The sequence below is a fragment of the Zosterops lateralis genome, assembly GCF_965231275.1.
Source record: "Zosterops lateralis genome assembly, chromosome: 16".
NCBI classification, from domain to species: domain Eukaryota; kingdom Metazoa; phylum Chordata; class Aves; order Passeriformes; family Zosteropidae; genus Zosterops; species Zosterops lateralis.
The window spans coordinates 13,776,608-13,796,837 of record NC_139776.1 but is presented as its reverse complement, the minus strand read 5'-3'; the positions used below and the strand labels follow the sequence as shown (position 1 = coordinate 13,796,837).

At 51.5% G+C, this 20,230-nt stretch overlaps 1 protein-coding gene across 1 annotated transcript; it reads right to left on the bottom strand.

The window, feature by feature from the left end:
* Window positions 1–1,449: 1,449 nt before the first annotated feature.
* On the bottom strand, window positions 1,450–19,621 carry MAP1LC3A (microtubule associated protein 1 light chain 3 alpha). The gene is made up of 4 exons (XM_083873287.1): window positions 19,527–19,621; window positions 8,895–8,950; window positions 3,159–3,265; window positions 1,450–2,618 (listed from the first exon to the last, which is right to left on the bottom strand). The coding sequence occupies exons 1-4, from the start codon at window positions 19,564–19,566 to the stop codon at window positions 2,456–2,458; spliced, it is 366 nt and encodes a 121-aa protein (XP_083729413.1). The 5' UTR covers window positions 19,567–19,621; the 3' UTR covers window positions 1,450–2,455.
* Between the last annotated feature and the right edge of the window lie 609 nt (window positions 19,622–20,230).

Below are 20,230 nucleotides of genomic sequence, written 5' to 3'. Positions count from 1 at the left end.
GCAGAGAGGGAGGGACAAGGAAAGGGCCCACTCTCATCTCCCACATGGAGAGGAGGGGACAAGACAGCAGCATTCCCCTCCAGAGACCTTTGAGAACCTGCAAGTATGAGAAGCCAGGCCTCGTACATCCAAGCTGAATGGATAATCACAACTGTATAAGAATGAGCAGGGCTGCTGGGTGCCCCTGGGGAGAGACTCCAGTTGTTACTCACCTTTATTTACAACTCACTGGGAGGTAAGGGCAGAATGGAAGAAGAGAGAACAGCAAAGAACTACCTGAAAAAGAGTAAGAAGAGATATCCTGGAAGTGGTCAAACCTTGAAGACAATATCACATGGGAAGCAGAAAGTGGAGCCTGGAAGGACTTGGGGATGCTGGTGGATATGAAGGTAGACATGTCCTGGCCATGTGTGCTGGCACCCAGAATCCCCTCCGTGTCCTGGGCTGATACCCCAGCATGGGCAGCAGGAGCCAGGGGGGATTCTGCCCCTCTCCCCCACTCAGGGGAGACCCCACCTGCAGAGCTGCCTCCAGCCCTGGGGTCCCAGCACAGGACAGACGTGGAGCTCTTGGAGCACATCTGTTACACCTTTGGCAGCTCCCACGGGTTGACCTGGGGCCATCACCTGCAGCATCCATCCCACAGGGAGGTGGATGGGAGAGGACCCTCCCTCAGGGACTGCTAAATAGCATTAGGCTGGTGCAAGGGGCAATGTCCACAGCTGCTTCAGCTGCCAGGACCAGCAGGGCAGCTGTTCTCACCTACACTCTGCTGGGAGCTGTGCTCCAGCTGGCTTCCAACATCTTCTTGCAGTGTTCTGTTGGATCTGCCCCTCACACCAGCTCCTCTCCTGGATGGAGGATTCCCTGCAGGTGTAGGACAAAAATGACAGTCAACTGCAACTCAGGCAAGCGCTAAGCTTTTTCAGTGCCTAAACCCTTCTCTGCTTCTCTGGGCAGTGCAGAAGTAGAGTGAACCAAGAAGCAGGGAGACACTGACCATCAGGAGCCAAATGACCATCAGCCTGTGGTTGGAGAACAGATCTGATGGAGTGCTCAGGATGAGCCACTGCTCAAAGCTTCCCTTTAAAAAAAAACTTTACAAATGCCTCCACCTCAAGTTTTTGTTACCAGATGAGGAAGCTTAGTCAAAGGACAAGAGACTCTACCCAGGTAGGGCAAGGACAACCATGTTTCCTGTGTCACTATCCAGTGCTCTGTTCTCTAAACCAATCTTCCCCCTCTGTCCCAGCCCCTCAGTCCCAACCAGCTGCTTTTCCACAGCTTGGATTAACCAGCTCAGAGGCCTGGGCAGATACACACACACACACACCAGTGAACATGGGGAACACATATCACACTTGATATAACAGAGACATTAACACAGACAAATGAGATGGGAACAGAACATTCCTACAAGACACAACTTGGATTTATGTTTATTTTATATATATATATATATATATATATATACCTTTGTATAGATTAAACTGGGAGGGATTTTATCATATACATTTTTTTTGGTATAATACATGAGAAACAGGGACAGGAACACAGCAAATATAAATCAATACATTCCTTCAGTGAACTCCTTGACACACTGAGACTGAAAAATTGCATGCAATGGGGAGACAGAGAGAAGGGAAATTAATTTTATTAGAAAAAAAAAGAAACAAGATAATCTAGGTATAACTGTCAACAGAGGAGCAGCACTATAGATGGCAAACCTGTATAAATTAAAAGAAAATTCCACTCTGACATCTACTATGCTTTAAAGTGCAATGAAGCCTGATTTATTTACCTACAGAATACAGCAAAGTTTCCCCCTCTCCCCATTCCAATCTATCCCTAAAAAAAAACTGAATAAACCCAAACAAACAAACCAATAAAATAAATCTAAAGGATATACATTATCCACAGTCCTATAGAGATGCCTACATCTACTCAGTAGCACCAAGAATCTGATATGGGTGTAATTAAAATCAATTAAAACTCGGGAGCAATGGTAACATCTGTTAGCTGCTTCTGCAGACCTCCTGCTCTTTATGAGTGCCTGGGGGAGAGGTGGCTCTCCCTGCGCTGGGGTGACGGTGGCCTGGCGGGTCTGGCAGCAGCACAGCACACACAGCACAGCGAGAGCAGCGTGGGGACAGGGGGACATGGGGACAGGCCCCACGTGGGGTCTGCACGGCTGGGTGGGGCTGTCACACACCTGGGCGGGCACCTGCGGGGAGTGGGACTGACCTACACAGAGGGGAAGGATTGTGTGAGTCCAACACGCGCCACGAGCCTCTTTGGTGACAGGGTGATGGGAAGAGGGAGGGAGGGAGGGAGGGAGAGAGGAAGGGGGTCAGCACAGCCCCCCTCTTGTGAGCCTCTGACTGTGTTGTCTTCTGAGGCCAGGGGCCTCTGTGCCACAGTTCATCTGTCTCCACATGCCATCTCTCAGCAGCCCTCAGAAGCCAAAGGTCTCCTGGGAAGCATAGACCATGTAGAGGAAGCCATCCTCATCCTTCTCCTGCTCGTAGATCTCTGAGATGGGGGTGGACACGCTGACCATGCTGTGCTGGTTCACCAGCAGGAAGAACGCCTGGGTGGGATTCAGCTGCAAGCGGCGCCTGTGGGGGCAAGGGCAGGAGAGGCAGGGTTAGCCCACCTGGGGTGGGTGCCATGACAGCCAGTTTCACCTCCCCAGCAATGCTATTCCCTTGGGACCAGGCCTGCACAGCCAGGGCCTCCTCAGGACCTCCTCCCACTGCTCAGGACATGGTATCCTTGAGTCCAGCTGAGCTGCTCAGGCTCCAAGGCCTCCTGAGTCAGGACTCTGCAAAGCCCTCTTCCCCAAGTGCTACTTGCAAGGGCAAAGCAGAGGGGCCTCTTCCCTCTGAGCTGAAGAATAAAAAGAGGGGATGGGACCCCTTCATTGCTTATGAGTGTCCCCTTAAGGGAGAGACCCCAGCCCTTCACAAGGTACTAAACCTGCACTCCCCTGGCCCCCCACAATAGTCTGTACCACACACAAGGATGCTGCAGCTGCCACGTCCCCATCCCTGCCCTCAGCAGCTGCCTCTGCCTCACCCTCACCCCACCACTCTGCAGTGAGTGGCCTGTAGCTAAGGACAGGCTCTCAACATGCCAGCTGAGGCCACCCCACTCACCGGATTATTTTGACTAATTCACTCATGTTGACATGGTCTGGGACAAGGAACTTGGTCTTGTCCAGCACTGGCAGCTGTTTCTCCCCTTTGTAGCGTTCAATGATGACCTGGGGGGAAAGTCAAGGGTAGGATTAGTCATGTTCACAGTGCCCCATATGTTGGTCCCAAGGTCAAATACAAATCCAACTAGCACGGGTAGAAAAGGTGAGGTAAAGCCTCATTTTGCTTCACCCTCACAGAAAACAAAACAAAGAAAGGACATGAGTAGTGACCACCTGCTGGCTGCAGGTGGCTCTTCATCAGTCACCTGTGCCTGAGCCAGGCAGTGAAGAGTGTCCAAAACAATGAACTAAAGCACCGAGTGCTCTGGCTGGCTGAGAGACAGTGGGCACCACTGGACTGATACAGATTCTTGTCCTCTGGCATGCAGAGTAGTGAAGTATTTTAACATCACTTTCAGACTGACCAAACCCACAGGTTTTGCTGGCTTGAGCTACAGACAGCTCATGGTGCAGCTTCCTTCCCCTTTCCTTTCTGCTGCCATTCAGCATCCTTCTGCCTGCTCAGGAACAGCTGTGGATATTCCCAAGCAAGCAGTTTTTAGAAGTCCCAGTGAAGCACTCAGGCATTCCTTCAGAAAGGATTGTGTTTGGATTTCCCAGTCCCGCTCCTTATGTTAACAGTCAGACACACGGACTCCAAAAAGGATCAGAAACCTAGGGCCACCCCAGCTGTGCACTGAGCTTCCCAGGCACTCATGCATGGTGTCACCACAGGGACAACCCAGCCCATCCTCCTCTGCCAGACATCTTGCTCGGAAAAACTCTTACCATCCCTACATTCTGAAACGGCTGAATGATGATTTCTGATCCATTTTCCTGCTATTATAATTAATGATTTTCTTCCGTGAAGCTGTTTGCTGACAGCTACAATTGCTGTTCTAAACCAGCCTGGAAAGGTACATTTTGAGTCCTGAGAAACAAAGCAGCAGGCAGTTAAAATAAGGAATGTACTTTTAAGTAAAATTAAAGTAAGTGAAGAATATACAGAGTATGTTCCCATTACAGTGATGCTCTCTAGCATCTCACATCTCCCATCTCTCCAGCAACCTGTTGTTTTCCCCAAAGAGAGACTCTTGGATACTCATCAGTCTATTATCCTCTTCCACCTGACACTAAACATTATTTTTCACTATAAGGCAAGGAATTGCCATTATTTATTTTCCCAAGTCCTTTCCAAAAATACTTGAAAGATTGCAAATGGCATTTGGCAGCAGAGCGATGGAGCAGTGTGCAGAGGGGAGGATCCCCAGGAGATGGCTTTGTGGAGCCAGAAGGACCAGGGAACCTCTGGGAACACGGATTTCCCTTTCCTTCCATCCCTTGTTGACACATCAGCCTCTGGCAGCAGCAGCAGTGGAACTCCTGCCAGCCTCCCCCTGAGGTGGATTCAGACATCCTGGCTGGAACACTGTGGAGTCACCAGTGAGCTGGGAATGTCTGAGGAGCCCCCCAGGCCATGGGGCTGATCTGACAGGGCTGGGCTGAGGAGGGAGGGGTGTGAGGTGCCTTGCTGGGAGCTCTGCACCAAAACGGCCTCAGCAGAACCCTGGACAAATCTCACCCAAGGGGAACCCAAGGCCTGGGCAAGCAGCATGTGAACACCAGGAACTGCCTCTTCGGTCTCTTTTGCAAAGGAGGATGTGATTAAAGAACTATTTTCTGCAAGAGACTAAATCATGCTCTGGGATATCCCCCACCATGTTGATGGCCCTTCATCCCTCCAAGGAGGGCACAGGGAAGACAAGATGAGCAGAACCATCCTACAGCATTTAAACTCAAGTCTTACAAGGACAGGTGAGTATTTTGGCTGTGGAGAGAGGAATAGTCTTGAGGGGCTGAGCACTCACAACAGCCACATACAAGGATGCTGCTGGGAAACACACAGGCAACAGTGACCCTTCAGCTTTTTGGTTTGCACGAAGGAGCAGCTGCACAGCAGCTGTTTGTGCACCTACCTTTACCTGCAGAGAGGGCCCTGCACACCTGGATAATGCTTCAATTCTTACAAAAACAAGGACCAGAGGCCAGTGTCTCTCTTTACCAGCCAGTTCCATCCCAAGAAGAAGAACCTTTAGATTAATCCAAGAATGGCATGCAATGGCTGCCCTGGCTCTTGGAGCAGCAGCTGCCTTGTGCCCTGAGCAGACACAGAGCCTCTCATGCAAAACAGCTCCAAGAGTTTCTGTTCCCAGAACATGAGCTATTTGGGTAACCCAGCTATGAGAACAGGTGGCCAATGGACAAAACGTTCTTGTCTAGCTCTGGAGGGAAAAGCATGATCAAATGCTAAAGTTACATCCCTGTGGCCACAGGGCAAGTGTACACAGCCACCCCCCATCCTGTATCCTCTTCCAAGCTGCTGCCTTGAGCCAGGGGGTTCCTCAGGGTGGGACACCTGCTCTTGCAGAGGGAACCCACCCCAGATCTCTGCAGAAATCACGAGTAGGCACGGGTGGGGAGGGGAAATGCTCAGGGCAGAGCCTGAAGTCCTGGTCCCACTGCAAAGGGGATTTGGACAGTGTTTATAAAAACAACCTTTCTTCTGGGGCCAGTCTGGAGAGATGTAAAGGGAGTTTGGTAAGGAATATGGCCAGATGTGGTGGTCAACAGAGGCAAGGTCCAACCAGGAGTGAGGCTGGGAATGTATTCCCAGCAGGCACAGAGGCTCAAATGTGTGTATGTAACACCTCCCTGACATCAATGGTCAGGCACAGAGACTGACAGAGACACACACAGCACTCACATGAGCACAGACTGCACCAGCCTCATCCTATCCCCCTCTAGCAGAGCAGGCTACAGGTCCTTTAGTAGCAACAGACAGAGTAGCCCTCAGTCAAAAAAGTGCTCTGGTGTTGATCCATCCAGAGTCATGGCAGTGCTGCACACTGGGTCTGCAGCTCCCCAAAACAGCCTTCCCAGGAACCCAGAGAAGGTTGTCCCTTCCTCTGAGTCCATAATTTGGGTTTCCATCCACCCCTGTGCTGGGGCAGGGCATTATGTGGGATCCCCCCCCTGCCATTACCTCTCTGTGCTCCTCTGTGAGTGCTCAGATGAACCCAACAGAGCTCTCTCTGCACAGCCCAAATACCCCCTCAGCCCTCCTTAACAGCACGAGGAGTGGCCCTACCTTCACTCCCCTCTACAGCCCATGACTCACCAAGCCAGCCTGAATTCAGCATTGCAGGGCTTTGGGAAATGGTTTGCTCCCAGTGCTGCCCAGCACAAACTGTTTCCCAGCAATTTCAGACTCTCTGAGGCTTCAATCATCTCCAGAAAGATCCCATGGACTGAGAGCAGGCAGGGACAGTGTGGGGGGCACAGGCTCCCTGTCCTCTAACATGGGAGTTCCAGTGAAAAGGCTGAAAGTTCTCTGCTTGCTCTGATTGCCCGAGGAGGAACTGCCCTGTGAGGGCAGCTGGAGATTTCTTCCCGACAGAGCTGAGTGTGAGCAGCACCTACATCACAGCACAACCATCTCACCTTCTTAGCAAGAGCTGCATGTGCCTGTGGTCAGCACTTTCTACCAGAGCAAGCAGCTCTGGGAAATGCAGAGACAGCAAAGGAGCCCCTGGCATGAGGTGGACAGGGGACCTGGCTCCTGCCTATGTCCTTATTACATCTGCCAGTGGGGTGTTCTGGGATGTGACTTCCCTTGAAACACAAGGAAAGAACTCCACGTCTGTCCCTTCCTCAGCTTTCCCTGCAAGTACACTCATGGAAACAGGGGAGACATGCTCTTCCCTGGGAACACAGCCAGGCCATGCCCTCTGCAAATCCTCCTGGCCCCCTCTCAAAGCAAAAGGGACTCGCCCAAGGACTCCAGCTGGAAACTGGAGATGCAGGAGGGCAGCAGGTGCTGCACAGCTTTGCTGTGGTTTCTGTCAGCAGTAAGGGTGTGACCTTGGATCTCCCTAACTCCCCCAGGCTGTGGGCTCAAACCCTTCTGCTAATTCCAAGTGGCTCTCCAGGGAAGCCAATCACTTGCAAAACATAGCTCCTGTCTTTCACAGATGACCAAGATCTTCCTACAGCCGATGAGCCTGCAGTGCCTGGATCTACAACAGTGCCCACACCACACTCCTCCTGCACAAGGCTCTGATCACTGCCCAGCATGGAAACCTGCAGGATCTCTGCCTTGGGAGAGAAGAGAGACAGCACCAAACTGGTGCTGGAGTCTAACAGGGACCAGGCCTTTAGAAACACCAGTGACACAAACATGGCTGGACCCCACAAGGCCTTCACGACCCTTCTCACCTCTTGATTCTTTTTACCCCTCCAAGCAAAAATTGCTTTGTGGTGTTGACCCCAACACAAAGAGCACTCCAGCTGTGGGAGCTCTCCCACATGTCTCAGTAATGCCATAAAACTACCTGTGGATGCACAGCTCTGGCTCCTTCTGTCCATTCCCCAAGCAACACACATTTGTGTGCAGGCACTTGATACATGCACATGTGTGCATTTTATATACAACTTACTTCTAGCCTGGCCTTACTGCCAGAGCGTGAATGCACTGCAATTAGCTCTGCCACAACTCTGGAGAAATGCAGAACCAGTCTAATGCCATTAAAATCACATTAAAAGCAGAGGTGAATCACTGTGTTGATGACCTGGAGTACTGGTACCCAGGGTGATGTGAGGGGCAGGCCCTGCTCTGCTGAGCTGGAAACATGTGAACACCATGTGAACACCACAGTGGTGATGGGAGGAGGAGAAAGAATTCTTGTGGCTGGAAGACACTGTGCTAAAAACAAAACAAGAGTGAGGCAGGAGTGGACTAAGATGGGGCAAGAGCAGTTTGAGACATTCAGTCTTGAAGGCCAGATACTGATAGTCTACAATTTTAAGACAAGGTTGATGTTCATTCAACACTGAGAGAGAGCTGAACTAGGAATCCTGTCTTTTTGGTCACAGATGCTGTGATATTGCAAATAGTAAGTCAAGCAAGCCCCAAGTACATAATTTCATAGAATCATGGAATGGTTTGGGTTGGAAGGGACCTTAAAGGTGAGCAGGGACACTTTTGACTAGACCAGGGTGCTCCAAGCCCCATCCAACCTGGTCTCAAACACTTCCAGGAGTGGAGTGTTCCTCTAAGTTCTCCATCTTCTCAGGAAAAGAAGCAAATACTCAAGTAGGAGCTCAAAAGCACACTCACAGCCAAAGAGCAACTCAGCATATTAAGTGTGACATGGGCAGGAAGAACTGCAAGTTCATGATGTGCCTGTCAACTACAGCTACTGGGAAAGCACAGAACAGGTATGAAGGATCCTAAGAGAGACTCTGTGCTTTCAATATAGTGAAGATCAGCCCATACAGCTTTCTCTGCGCAGAGAGAAATCCTTACCACGTTATCCAGGAAAGATGAGGTAGCTACTACAGCCAAAAGAAAAGCCATTTCAGAGTTTTCTCCTAGTGCACTAGCTTGGAAAGAGATGTGAGATCAAATCAGTCTCCTGCCTTGAGGGCAGCATGGAGCTTTAGAGCCAGACTGTCCTTTGCACTGCAGAGAACACATCTGCTATTGAGTAGCTGGCACATACAAGACACTGGAGGCTCAACATCCTGTGTTGATTCCAGGAAGCAAAGTTTTGCAACCTCCATGGAGGCCACCCAAGGAGCACAGAGAGGTCCTGAGAACAGAGTCTGACACAGCAGAGTGAGAACAATCACTTACCGGGATTTTGTTTGGATGCTGCTCTCGGATCTGCTGCACTTCTTTACAACGGTCCGCTGGAGAGAAAGAAGTAAAGAAATGAAGTTAGAAACACCTGTGTGTGGTAGGGTAGGCAGAACTGAGGTACCCACCCTTCAAGCCACAGCCTGACCCAGAGAGAGGGACATTTCCCAAGGAATGCACATTCTGCTCACCAGGCCTTTTCTGAGCATGGTTTGCCAGATGTCAGCTTCAGTGACCAACCCTTCCTGGCTTCCTACTGCCCCAACCATCCCCCCAGGCTGGGACATGCCACTCTGCCTGCCAAAACTGGGCAGCACACCTGGAAATGATGAGAGTGAAAGGACACCATAAAGATAACAAAACCAACTTAAATCCACCCCAAGCAAATGCAGCTCCTGGCAATGGGTGCAGGGCAGCAGCGCAGCTACAGGGGCTGTGCTCTGCAAGTTCAAGCTCTCTCCTGGATGCTTACCCCAGGGAGACAATTCTCCAGCTGGGGCTGGGTTTTAGCCATTTACTTCTGCCTGTTGCGCCCTTCCAAGCACTCTCTGGCACAGTTCCACAAGAGCTGCACCTTGCCAAGCAGGACTCCTTCCCTAGCACAGATCTCCAGAGTAGCTACAACAGCTCTTGGCCTGACAGAAAGTATGTCTAGGCCTGGATGCAGAAAGAAAACCTTAAGCAAGGAGATGAACCACATACAGAAAGACTTTTCCTGCAGTTGTTCTCACGATTTCTATTGCATTTTCCTCCAGAGTTTATGTTTACTGACACACACAACAGGCAGCACACAAAGCTTGTGCCCTCTTCCAGTTTACAGGAGAATTTCCAAACCCCTCACTGCTTTACCAGAGGGCTCTCCACTTTCCAAAACCCAAAGCAGCAGAAAGCAGATGAAGAAGCAGTACCAGAGCCAGGTAGGGCTCTGTGCAAGCTCTCCCTGGGACACTACAGAGCTGCACTCCTCCTGGAACTGCCACGACTCTGGGAAGTGCTCCACAGCCTACAGTGGCCCATCTGAAATGCCCAGAAACTAAGGGGACACTGAGGGTGAAGGCTGGTGACTAAGCACTGCCTAGAAAAGAGATCTGGGTATTGCAGAATCTGTCACGGGACCATCCTGCCCCACCAGCACGGCTCCAGCCCAACTCTCCTCACCAGCTTACACAGCCCCAGTTTCTCATGGCCCACTGGGATAATGGAGGGCAGGATAAATGCATGTATTTGAGTGTTGTCTCCTCAGAAACACTGAGAATTTCTCCTCTGAGCACTCAATAAAACATTACTGCTTTTTGTTGAATGTGGCTAGATATGACTTCAGGAAGAAACTGGAGTTTCCTTAAAAGCCACAAGACTACAAAATCACCAGATCATAGAAAGTTTTGAACACTATTTCTGCCTCCTCTGAGAGAAAAATATCACTCTGCTAGGAATTGTTAGACCTTTTATTCTGTAGGACTCCATAGGTGAGCAACACAGAGCAAGATTATTTGGATTTCATGAAAAATTCAGGCATATTTGTTTTGGGTTTTATGACTGAAGATGCAGTTTCTCATGTTTCCTTTTCATCCAATGCAGTGCTCCAGGGACCCAGAGTTATCCTTGTGATACAGACAACTTTCCCCTGGGGTACCAATCAGCCAGGGAGTCACATAGACATCAGCACCACATGTGACACTGGTACAGAGACACCTCCCTGGGAATGCTGAAGGACACAATGCCAGCAGCATCCAGCCCACATCACCTAGCTGGAGCAGAAGCAGCTGCACCCTCCCATAGAGCCCCATTCCCACATATTCACTTGTGCCCACGATGGAGCATCCAAAAGACTGGAGATCCAAAGCTCAACTGGACAACACTGATAACCATGGAAATTCCAGCAGCTTGACTGCAGCCAGCTCAGACCTCTGAGTGTTACCAGAGCCTGCAGAGCTGTGTCCTCACCTCTGCCCAGTCATCCTGGCTTCAGTGCCACCCTAGTCTGCTTCTCTGTCCATACTATCAGATGGCCATGTGGATGAGCTTCCTTAGCACCATGTGCTGTCCTGCAAGGTCACAGGACTGTTTGGACAGGAAGCCCCAGCAATGCAGGTAATTGTGAGAAGGGTCGAAGAAGGAATTTGCTGAAGGCATGTTATCATGACTAGTAAATGAAGATAAATCTTGGAGCATCCAACTAGCCCAAGCTGTGTGTGCCAAAGGGCAGCTACATGCCAGACCCCCCCTCCTGCTCCCTGGAGGCATCACCAGCTACAGCACAAGGAGATGACACAAGCCACCACCACCTTCATTTACACAGTGGAAACAGAGGTGCCTCCTACCCATTACACTGAAAAAGGCACCACACAGAGAGGAAGAGGGTCCATCATCACTCTAGCTGCACATCAGTGCCTCAGGATCCTGGGACCACAGTCCTTTGCCCCCCCAAGGAGAGCAGAGGGGGTGCCTTGCACAGAGGTGGCTGCTGCAGAAAGCTCCTTCCAGGTCTTGATGACTCCATGCTCAGGAGGAATCAAGGGCACGAGATAGCAGTGACAGAGATCTCAGCTACCCTCAAGTCTGCTGGACAGTGGAAGCTCCCCTGTCCCACTCTTTAACACCTGCCACATGTCCAGGACCTGCTCCCCTTGGCCAGCAGGAGCCAGGGCATTTGCAGCCTTTCTGACCTCAGGGCACCCTGTGGCAGGAGGCTGATCTGCAGGTTACCACAGTGGAATGGCAGCAGGTGCTACTTTACTCCGGGGGCTGCTAGATCTCTCCAGCAGGTCCATGGATTGCAACTACAAACACCTCAAGCACTGCAGTTTTTCCTCTGGCCTGGAATTGCTCACTTCAGAAACTTCTTTTGGGAAGGCAGTTGGGAGCAATCCCACCTAAGGTGCTTAGGTTCCTGAATATACAAGCAGAAGTTTCCAGGACAACTGAAGCACTGCTGAAGAGCACACTCTGTCCCATCCTAGTCTTGAAGAGCCAAGGAAGCAGGCTTGGCAATTGGGAAAAGCTGCATCAATCCCTGGATGATTTCTGTGCACACAGGAGTTCAGACACAAGAGATCTCCATCAAGAGATAGTGATGGTCACCCACACCCTCCTCAGTCTGGGGTGGGAGTGAGAGGCTGAGCCTGTGACTCATGAGGCATCAACATCACACACCATGAACGGCTATAAATACCAGCCTTAATTTAGTGTCTATACAGTCTAATCTAAGTGACAGGAATACAGAGAGAACGGTTAAAGGGCACTTCAGAGAAACCTGGCTGGAGGTCCCAGCCCAGCACCCGAGCCCCCATGGTGCTGAGGACAGGCAGAATCCCCCCACCCAAGCAGTGTCTGCACACTCACACTTCATACACAACAGGACTGATCTTACAAGCTTTGTTCTTCTCCTGCAGCTCTCCCAGACTGTGCTGAAGTTGAGACTTTCCCTTTCCCTGCAGGATCTGGCTACAGTTAATCTGTAGCCAATGTGCAGAGCAAACCAGAGCTGTTTACACAGCCCTGTCCCTATCCATGTTCTCCTCCTCTGGACCCTCCTCACTGCCAGGGGAGCAGAACATCACACTTACTGCAGCAGCTCAGGGGCTGGAGGGGCAAGAGGGGCTCCATCCTCCTGCTGTTCCAAGGAGCTGAGCAGAGTGATGACCTGCACGAGAGGGAAGAACCCCATCTCTGCTCCAGCTGTGGGCACCACATCTCTGCCATGAGGGAAGCCAGATTTCTCCCCATGCCAGGATGTCAGACTTCAAGATGGCAGCAAGATAAAAACCACACAATTTTATTGGTTATTCCCAAGGAAACTTCTCTGCTAGGGCCTTTTGAAAGATAGGAATATTTTTGTAGCATTGCATATGCCAGGAAATTGCCTATTTCTCCTCCAACTGCTCTTTCAACTGTTAAGTACCAACAGCAAAGCTTGCAAATTGCCCAAAACACCAGAATCTTGGCTGTTTTCTTGACCAAGGTCCTTCCCAAGCTGTGCTCCAAAGGATGTGAGCACACAGTGTATCCCATGGCAATGTAGCATGAGATCATTATGGCAGTTGAGGAGAACAGTGGAAAATTTTAAGCCACACTTTCTAAACATTAACCTTTTTTATCAGCAGTGCCCAGGAACCCTGGCCACAGGAGCCAGGTCCCTGCTGTGCTGGGTGCTGTGCAGACATGGAATGAAAGGACAGTCCTGGATGCAAAAGAGCCTCAGCAGACAAAAGATACAGATGGTGGGACAGAAGGAAAACACATGGCAAGTCCTCCAACAGCGCCGTTGCATAAGGGGCACCGTTTACCAGGAGATTCTAGACAAGCGCTGCTCAGGCACTGGTGCTGCCCTGGGGCAGCAGATGGATGATAGGGAGAGGCCCTGCTGCCTGTGACCAGCAGGAATGCTGTTAGGAAAACACCAGTAAGAATAAATACCACCTGGAAACGTCATCAGCGTGCTAGCAGATAAACAGCTCCTGAGCTGAGCAAGGGCTGTGTGCTGAGAGCAAAGCAGAGACCAGAAATGCAGCCATGAGCTACTGTCTGTCCCTGTGTCCCACAGCTCTGGAGTGTACAGACATCCCCGGCACCTCCAGCAGGCTGCAGGCCCTGTGGCTTCTCCTTGCCATCCATACAACACCCTGCCAGCCAGGCCAGAGAGGGATCTGCCTCAGATTTGAAGCAGATGCAAAAATTAACACGCTTCTTCAAGAAGCTGCTGTGGTCAGTCCCAGGGCAGAGTGCTGCTAGAGCATGGACTTGTCTCCAAGAGATTTTCTGCCAGGAGAGGAGGAATTGGATGGTTTGAAATCAGGATATGTGTGGGATGAGCTGGCAAGTGCTGGAGACACAGGCCAATTATGCAGGTCATTCCAGATGAATATCAATAACTATTTCTGTAATATCACACCATCCTAAGGCCAGACACCTCTAACCACCAGGAAACACCCCCATGAATCTGTCATGGCTCACCCAGCACCTGACCTGATCCGTCCTTGCCCAGTGCTCCTTCTCAGGCCAGTGGTGCTGCAGGAGGAGCAAGAGGAGACTCCCACATCCAGGATGGAAAGAGGTGATGCCCAGGGCAGGTGTCCTCAGCACCCCAAAGGGCACTTGTCCCAGCCTACATAGGACAGAAGCACTGCAGACATCTGACAGTGCTTCTGATTTTCAGGTTTATTTTATTTGTCTGTCTGCAAAGTTGAGTGCTCTGGACAGGACAAATGACTCAGGACCAAACCTACACTGCTCTGAACCTAAAAGCTTTGAACAGATAGAAAATATGTCTCTGCATCATTAAATAGGTGGAGCCTGAAGCTCCACTGTCTCTCAAAGGTATTACCAACACAAACATGGAGCAGTGAATGCTCTGTCTTCATGACTCTCCATCCCATCACTATAGCTGCAATATCAGGTCTGCAGTGTCTGGGAGGATTTCTGAATGCCAGGTTCTTGGGGTCCTGTCACTGCAGAAGGATCTCAGCAGCTTTATTCATTTGCAAAAGTTCCCAATCTTCCTGGCTCCAGAATAGAGCTTGAAAATGGATTTTAAAACACAAAGAGGAAACAACTTTGTTTTTCTTAGTAGTTTAAAAATGTAACAGGTGTATGATCTTGAGCCTGGCTCCAGGAATGAGCATTTGCATCTGGCAAATCATGATAAGTGCTCAGCTCATGATCAAGCAGAGCCACACCACAACTGTGAACTCTAAATACATGTCAAGACACTCGTCCTCCGGTTGTACAATACCACTGGAGTGACAGGACAAGGGGGAATGGCATTAAACTGACAGAGGGCAGGGTTAGGTGGGATACTGGGAAGGAATTCCTCCCTCTGAGGGTGGTGAGGCCCTGGCCTCAGGTTGCCCAGAGGGTGGTGAGGCCCTGGCCTCAGGTTGCCCAGAGAAGCTGTGACTGCCCCTGGATCCCTGGAAGTGTCCAAGACCAAGTTAGCCTGGGCTTGGAGCAACCTGGGATAGTGGAAGGTGTCCTGCCCATGGCAGGGGTGGAATGAGATGGCCTTTAAGGCCCCTTACAAACAAAACCATTCTGAGATTCTGTGATCCACCCCTGCCATGGGCCATGCAGGATGAGAACTGGACCTCCATCATCCAAACAGCTTAAAATTCACTGCACCCTCTGAGCACGAGGGGCAAATGGGCAGCACCTCCTGTGTCACGTCAGGATGGCAAACGGAGTATTTACATGGCAGTTTCAGATAAGGAACTGGTTTTTTTGCTCAACATTTAATCACAGTTTCACTATCCTTGCTAAAGGAACATCGAGTTCCCACTGTACAAGCCCTCGGGAAGCTGCCATGCCAGGGTTTCCCTCTGCCTGACTTTCCACCTGGACAATCTTCCCATCCATAAGACAGCAGGAACACACTCATATTTCTCAGAACTACTCAGGACACTTGAAATTGCTCAAAGAAAGACCTGGCACTGCTGGCAGGACTGTTGTAGTGGTGTGTTTTTGGTTTTATCAGTTTTATGTATGTATTTGTTCCTTGTTTTATATTCTTTTTTATAAGTTGTAATGATTTGCCCCATTTCACCCATGTTCCACCCTTTTTGGTTTTACCCCAACCCCAGTTATATGTCAATCATAAGTTATACAGCCCTGGGGTCTTGTCTGTCACTTTGGAGTCTCTCCCAAAAGTCTGGAAAGTTCCAATAAGGACCCCAAGTGATTGGGGTCAGCTGTCTCCCCACCTGAGTTATTGATTTGTTACAATGTGTGTCATTTACCTGGAGAGCCCCTTGGCCCCTGATTCGTCCCCAGTTAAACCCATCCCTGAGCTCCTCCCCCCAATAAAAGGTGTTACATTGGGGGGTTTCTGGCTTTTTTCCCTCTCCTCCTTTCTTCCCCGCTGCTTCTGCTGAGGGGTGTCTGCTGGGGCAGATACTCTGATGAATAAAGCCAGCAGTTAACCCAGAACAGCCTCCCTCTTTCTTTCCTGCTGTTGTTGCTTCACTCCTTCGGGCAACTCACAGTGGTCGGTGAGGTTCATCCTGCTACCGAGCCGTGCCCTTTACTGATGAGGTGTCAGGGCCGGCCGAGGCAGAGACAAGACACCTCTTCAGACTGTAATTTGGTGCAGCCCACCGTGCACCTGCATGTACCAAGAGCCTTTGCCCAGCACAGGTCACTGCTATTTGTGCACAAACAGGCCTGGACATGCACAGATGCTCTGGGGACACGTGCCAGAAACCAGAGTCTTGAATTCATTCCTGCATTTTCTCTCACAGCCTTAAACCACCTTCTGAGGACAAAAGGCAGCAAACGGCAGCATGACAGAGCTGGGAGTGTTTACGCCCTGCCAGTCAACCACAGAATGTCACACGAGCAGGTGACACATTGTGAGACCTCCCAAGTGACTCTCCTGGCCGTGATCCCTGCTGGGACTGACCACAGAAGGAACACCAAAGCCAAGGGACATGACTTATCCATGCCTCATGGCTACTCAATGACAGAGGTGGCAAGGGCCTACCAGCCTGACAGCCCCTGAATTCACCAGTCTCCACCCTTCTGGCTCAAAGGAAGATCTGATGTTTTTATAGTGGAAAAAAAAATTAAGTAATGAACAAAACACACAGGTTTTATTATTCCTGGCTGTCAGTCAGGACCTTGTGTTATATAAAAGAATAATCATTAAAAAAATCAAAATTTGTGGTCTACATGTCAGGCTGGCATTTGTTCTGGACGCCTGTTCAGTTCTTCAACACTGATAATTACCCCCGCATCCAGTCAAGTCACAGAATGTCCTCAGTAATTAACCCAAGACACAGGCAGCTAAGCAGCAGCTTGGAGCAGCATCCTCCTCTCAAGGAATCCCATCTCTCAAAGCACAACTGCCAGAGCACAGATACCCTGAGGACTGGCCAAGGATCAGCGAGGGCTCACAGACCAACCCCACATCAATATCCAGATGTTCTTCCAAGCCACCAACAAGCAGAACTGTTGTGATAAGCACAGGATGGTGTGTGAAGCAGACAATTCAGCCACTGCTGGTCTCTCAATGGGTACAAGCATGGTTGGCTCACACTGGATGAGTCCCCAGGGACGCTGCTCCCCTGAGCCAACAAGAGTTTCACTCCACACCCACCACTGCCTTTCCTCTGAGGAGGAGTGGCTTCCCACAATCAAAGGCAGATCTCCCAGAGGATGGAACCTGGGATGGGAACACTCCGTCCACAGAGGCTGAGGTCAAACCTCTGTGTCTGTCACCATGCCAGGGGCTCCAGCTGAGCCACCAGACACATGTAGGTGTGTTCCTGCCTCCGTTTTGGCTGGACATGGGGGCACAGGGCTGAGATACTGTGGGTCATCCGGCCGGGATCCACGCCTGTGTCCGTCACCACGCTGGTTTTGTGCTGCCCTGAAAACACAGCTGGCAGCTGCTGCCAGTCCAATGCAAACCCTCACCTGAGCAGCAGTGGGACAATGTTCCCAAGGACTCATGTTCCTTTCAGGAAGTGCAACAGTGTTGTCAGGCTGCTGCACGCTCTTACTACTGCCAGGACAGCCTGTTCCTCTGACACAGACCACAGCTTTGTTCTGGGAATTGTTTTGGACTCCTGCAACAGATCTGAACATGCCTCAGCCTCTGGGTTCAGCACATGGATGCAGAGGTACTGCCACATTTTACCCCCTGCACCACAGCAAGGACGTTCTGCTGCCAAGGACCTCACCTGCCCACCAGGGACAGCACCTCAAATCACGGGAGAGTCACTGCTCTGTGCCCTCCACACACCTTCAAACTCCTGGTGTTTTCCAGCCAGTCCCCTCCTCAAGTCCTCAACAATGATGAAGAGAAATAAGGAAATTTTACTCAGGAGAGACCCAAGGCCAAGCAGATGAACAAAGACAGGAAATACACAGAAAAATTCCAAAAATACAAGAAGGGGGAACACAGCATTGAGGAAAGGAGAATCTTCACTGAGGAGCAGCAGACCAAGACCTAAGGCTGCCACTTGCCATGAAACTGGAGCCTGGGTGCCTTTTGTAAACAGCCATAGCCCTGACTCTGCCTTTTTGCTGCTTTTTTGGAACCGTTCCATTTCTGTAAAGTTTTGAAGCCTTAAAAATTAAGCCATTCTGAGGGTAGAGAATCACTGGAGATGTTTTCCACCAGCCCTCTCCAACTGCATTGTAAACAATCGCTTCCTGCTCCTGTTGTGTAATGATTCAAAGACAGAAACAAGCCGTATTTACTTTCTCCAACAGAATAATTCCAGCTCTGACCCAAAGCAACTGCGGGGGCTGCCAGGCCTCCTCCTCCTCCTCCTGGCTGAGCTCTGCAGCCCAGTCAGCTGAGAGAGCAAAAGGGCAGAGGAAAGTACAGAGAAACAAGGAGCACTTGCAGTTGCCGGCACCAAACTCCCTCACCCCCTGTCCCTCCTGGGCTATTTTAATCCTGCTTTCTTTCAACTACTGAGCCTCAGATTTTGTTTTCCTTCTGGCTCACACAAAGTCTGAGCAATCCAGAAAGGCGAACCAGTCTCCTCTCGACCATAATAAGCTGATTCTCACCAGTTTAACATTAGGTAGTTACTAAGGGGCTGATTTAGGATTTTAAATATGGTTTTAATACATAGCTTAGGAGAACAGAGCAGAGTCCCAGCAAGTATCCCAAGCTCCCAGGCTCTGGCTGGTTCTTGTTTGTGCGTGTTCCCCTGGCTCAGGCCTGTGGCAGGGGAGGGCTGGGTAAGCACTCAAGGCCAGAAGGGTTGTGCTAATAAAATACCAAATATTTACAGTTTCCAAGAGAGCAGCAAGGGGCTGGATCAGCAGTTTTCACCAGGCAAAAGCTCCAATTTTAAAACTCATGTAGGAAACGCCCTCACCTGTGTTTGGACGGTCTCTGGCACAAGATGAAGTTTTTTATGGCACAAACCCACAGATTTCAGCATTATACAGCCAGTAAAGCTCAACTGATACCCCCTCCAAAGGGATTTAACCTGCCAGAAACACACACCTCTCCCTGCACCAGCTGGAAAAGGGCAAGAGAAACAACAGTTGACGTTTCCTCGGATTCCATTATGAGGTCTGGAGATAAAATCTGTGACTTTCTACAGTCACCTCCTCACCTCTTGAGCCTCCCCACCACGCACCTTTGACAAAGGGGCGGGGAGGATGCGAGCACTGACTGCTCTGAGTCTCCACAACCAGAACCGAGGGCGTGCGACATCCTGGAACAACAACCGCCCGAACGCCGACGAGACGGGAGCGCGGAAGGCGATTTTTGGGGAGGTCTTTGTGCTCTGACAGTCAAAAGGGACACCCGGCCACCACCCTCGTCCTGGGCATTCCACGGCCCCTTTGCGGCCGCCCCCGCGCCCCCGGTTCCCCCGAGAAGCGGCGGCAGAGCGGGGACGGCCTGGGGACATCGCCGCGCTGGGCCGGGCGCGGTGCGGCCCCCCCGGAGCGGAGCCGGCCGGGATGACATCACCGCGCGAAGGCTGCGGCACCGCCGCCCCCGGCCCGGGCCCCGCTGCTCCCGCGGCCGCGCCCGGCGGGGACCCGCGGCGGCCGAGCCCCGGCCCGGGCGGGGCCGCCCCGCAGGGCAGCACGGCGGGGGCGGCGCGGGGCAGATCCCCAAGGCCCTCCCTCCCGCGCGGCCGCTCCCGGCCGGTCCCGGCTCACCGAAGGTGCGGCGCTGCTTGAAGGGCCGGTCCGAGGGCATCGCGGCGGGACCGGGACGGCACCGGGACCGGGCGGCTCCGTCTGCGCCGGGGCTGCGGCTGAGCTGCGGTGACGTCACCGGGCCCCGCCCGCCGGGGGCGGGGCTTGCCCCGCCCGAGGCCCCGCCCACCCCGCGCCCCCGGAGCTCGGCCCGATGGGCCCCGCGGGGACCCGGTGCCGGGAGAGCCCCGGGCCCGCGCGCGGGTTCGGGCTGGGAGGGACCGTCCAGCCCAGCCCGTGCACCCCTGCCACGGGCAGGGACACTTTCCACTATCCCAGAGTGCCCTGAGCCCTGTCCAACCTGGCCTTGGACGCTTCCAAGGATGACACAGCCACAGCTTCTCTGGGCACTCTGAGCCAAGCCTTGCCACCCTTGTAGGGAAGAGCACCTTCCTAATATCCAATCGAAATCTAACCTCTTTTAGTCTAAAACTATTCCCTCTTGCTCTATTACTATCTGCCTCTCTTTTATAAGCCCCAACATGAGAGAGAGCAGCTGTGACATAGGGCCAGCCTTGCCCTAGGAGCACCATGGCAGAGCATCCCCATTTCCCCATGGAACATAATGGTTTATTCAGAGATGACCCCAAACATGAACATTTTTTCCAGCCCTGATGGAACAGAGCACCTGAGGACCTTGTTTAAAGCAGCAGAAGCAGAAGTAC